At 36.0% G+C, this 3,298-nt stretch overlaps 1 protein-coding gene across 1 annotated transcript; it reads left to right on the top strand.

Annotated features, from left to right (window-relative positions):
* Positions 1–249: 249 nt before the first annotated feature.
* LOC104114409 (myb family transcription factor PHL5-like) lies at positions 250–2,862 on the top strand. Its single transcript, XM_070190861.1, has 7 exons — positions 250–927; positions 1,020–1,209; positions 1,528–1,604; positions 1,710–1,749; positions 2,385–2,433; positions 2,522–2,591; positions 2,665–2,862. Exons 1-7 carry the CDS (start codon positions 349–351, stop codon positions 2,860–2,862), a joined length of 1,203 nt encoding a protein of 400 aa, XP_070046962.1. The 5' UTR covers positions 250–348.
* Positions 2,863–3,298: the final 436 nt, after the last annotated feature.

Genomic DNA, 3,298 nt, shown 5'->3' with positions numbered 1-3,298 from the left:
TATTTGGCCTTGGTCTTGTCAAAGAGGCTTATTCATTCCTTATCCATATTACAGAATATTAAAATAGTTGGCATTTACATGTTGACATATTCATATTCTTAATATCATGTGTATGGTGTCATTCAGCATATAAGAAAGAAATTAGCTTGGAGCAGTCCTGCAGAAATTAAATAGTACTGAATCTTCATCCTTAATTACTTTCTTGACTAATTGTCTCAAGACATTCTACCAGAAATTTCGATCGATTCAAATGCAGTTTGTTTCTTGAAACATTAAAACAGAATCCGTCTGTCTTTGGTGTATACTTTTGCTAGAAATTGTAATTTCTTGACTAGTCATTTGGGAAAAATGAGTATCCAGAGGGCTGAACAAACTCATGCATATCAGAAGTATGAATTTGCTAGTGATTACAGCTTAGAATTCCCACAGAATATTGATCAACTGAAATCTACATCATGCTTGGAATTTTGTTTTCAGCCAGGAACTTCTGCAGAAAATTGCTGCCAACAACAGCAGCAGATATCTTGGCCTAATACTGATTCATCATCAAGAACAATCATAACCCGAATCGGGTCACCACCTTCAGCTTTTTTTGCCACAGAGAGGTATATGGGATTAACACAATATGAATACCAAGACAATAGTTCTCAACTGTCCAAGAATAATGATCCTCAATTACCATCTTATCCTCAACAATGTCAAAATGGTTTCTTAGCGCGAGCTGACAAAGATTTTCCCAAGATTTCAATGCCATCATTCGTCAGATCACAGTTCTCAAGTAGTCAACTCCTTGGAGCCTATGAAAATCCTTTCAGCAATCTATCGGAGAAAGAGAGGATAGTGCTTCTTAAGAGTAAGTTTCTTAAAGAATTTGATTCTTCAAACAAGCAACCTTCAATGCCAGTCCATGGAAATCAAGATTATGGTGTAAGTACTTTTAGTTGATTGTTGTCTACATAATAGTATTGCTTTTTCAAGATTTGAATCACAGCACTATTCTGATTCTTGTTATGTTCCAGCAGCTCTCCAATAATGTTTGTGGTTTTAACTTGGTACATGCAAGGCAACAATCTGGAAGTCCATCAGCTAATAATGTTAATAACTCTGGATGTTCTGGAGGATCATTATCCAACAAGACACGAATCAGGTGGACTCAACATCTCCACGATCGATTTGTTCAGTGTGTAAATCGTCTTGGAGGGGCTGACAGTAAGTAATTTCACACTTCCCTTATCTTTTCTATTTTTGTTTCCTTGGAGGTTGTAACGCTTGGGGTGTCACATTTTCGTGCCCAAGGTTGCACGCGGAGTGGCTCTTATAACATATTGTAACAGCTCAACCCACTAGTGATGTTGTCCGCTTTGGGCATAGACCCGTGCGGCTTCAAAACACATCATTAGGGTCTAAGGCTTATTTTCTTATACATCCAACATATCTCCTGTATTTTGTCGATGTGAGATTCGCCTGGGTGTCACATAGGTGATCAGTTTTGGCTATGGATTAATTGTTCTTCCCTTCATTTGCCAGAGGCAACGCCAAAGGCAATACTAAAGCTGATGGATTCAGAAGGCTTAACCATTTTTCATGTAAAAAGCCATCTGCAGGTACTTGTAATATGAAAGAAATAGTACTTTCTTGGAACAACTTCTGGTATTTTGACAAAATTCTAAAGCAAATATTTTCTTCTTGTGTTGACTATTCCATTGTAGAAATATCGAAGTGCAAAGTACATCCCTGAATCAGCAGAAGGTATGTATTTTCCAAAATAAGAAGAACACTATGCTTATTAAAAATTTGCTGATGTTTAGAACTTCCTGTACTTGTAATCAGGGATCTACAGGATCATAGTTAAATTACTAAAAAGGGGAAAGCAAATAAGTTTTTGTACCTCGTATCTTTAACAGAAAGGAAATGAACTGCTCTGTATCCAATAGACAGAAACTTGAAAGAAAAAGATGTTAATATAATCCAGTAGCAATAAGTTTCATAAGGTAAGCTCTTCTAGACCATCTTCTAAAAATCTTCTCTTCCTTTCTTTTTTGGCCATTTATGCAACAAAGTGGATCCAATATGATGGAAAACACTAGGAGACACTGTTTCCTTTACATGTACAATTATGCTAATCATAAAATCTGCTGTGGTCTTTGGAGCCTCAGAAGATCAAAACAACAATAATTTTCATCTTACTTGTTTGGCATTTCCAACTTAAAAAAGAATCTTACATAGTTTTCCTTTCCTTTTTGTTTTTTTTTTTGGTTAATTTTACCATTGCTAGTGAAAAATGCTCTCTGATGTACTCAACTTTTCCATGACATGCTAAATACTTAGTTTCAAAGTTTCCAGCTCTTTTCAGAAATGAGAGTCTCCTCCTTTCTATAATGCAGGGAAATCTGGAAAAACCGATAGCGCGAATGTACAGATGAACAGCAAAACGTATGTCCTTTGCAACTTTCCTAAGTCCTAACCAATATTGGTGATTATTTTAGCTGGACAATGAACTTATTCCAGATTCCTTTTCCAGCGGGATGCAAATCAAGGAAGCACTGAATATGCAGCTAGAAGTCCAGAGGCGTCTTCACGAGCAACTAGAGGTATATTTATAAATTTATTATCCACTTTGAATTCTGATCAAGGTAATCCTATTGTCTTGCTATTTATTACTAGATTCAGCGGAAGCTACAAATGAGGATAGAAGAACAAGGCGAGCAATTGAAGAAGATGTTTGATCAACAACAAAAGACAAGCAGGAGCCTATTGGAGACACGAAATTCAAGCATTTCATCTCCTGTTGCAGACAGCTTCGACAACACCATATTCTCATCTAAAATAAGTTACAATGACATGGCAACTGCATCAATTTGATTTTTTTTGGTTTCCACTTAGCGTTTGAGCGACAGTACGTTCATGTTAATACACACAACTTTAAACTCATTAATTTCTGATGTCATAAGTAGTAGCCAAATAACTAGTAATTCTTTGGTAATGAACATGGGGTGCTTACTTTTTTATTGTTGTTCCCTTTTTTCCTGTTTGATTGATGTTCTTTTGAGTCACTGACTTGCTAGCTACCAATTAGATATGGCTCTTCTCAATCTCTCACGGTCACCCATATGGAAGAAACATAATGAAGAAAAGAAATGTTGATGCTCTTCAAGTCGAAAACCCATAGGCGGTTCAATCAATACGGTGGCCTAAACCAAAACTTTAATAAAAGGCCTAAGATATAGAGTCAATTACTTAAATGGTCACTCAATTATTTGAAATTATCATATAAAGTCATATTTCTTTCATTTGTAAC

The sequence above is a fragment of the Nicotiana tomentosiformis genome, chromosome 12 (genome assembly GCF_000390325.3).
Source record: "Nicotiana tomentosiformis chromosome 12, ASM39032v3, whole genome shotgun sequence".
NCBI lineage: Eukaryota > Viridiplantae > Streptophyta > Magnoliopsida > Solanales > Solanaceae > Nicotiana > Nicotiana tomentosiformis.
The sequence above is the reverse complement of the archived record's forward strand: the minus strand, read 5'-3'. Positions and strand labels throughout refer to the sequence as shown.

Bases quoted from the DNA above. Each gene is read 5' to 3' on its own strand.
- LOC104114409 (XM_070190861.1), top strand. From the start codon at position 349: ATGAGTATCCAGAGGGCTGAACAAACTCATGCATATCAGAAGTATGAA. The intron at 928-1,019 runs GTAAGTACTTTT...GTTATGTTCCAG, and splicing joins ATGGAAATCAAGATTATGGT to CAGCTCTCCAATAATGTTTG. The intron at 1,210-1,527 runs GTAAGTAATTTC...TTCATTTGCCAG, and splicing joins TCGTCTTGGAGGGGCTGACA to AGGCAACGCCAAAGGCAATA.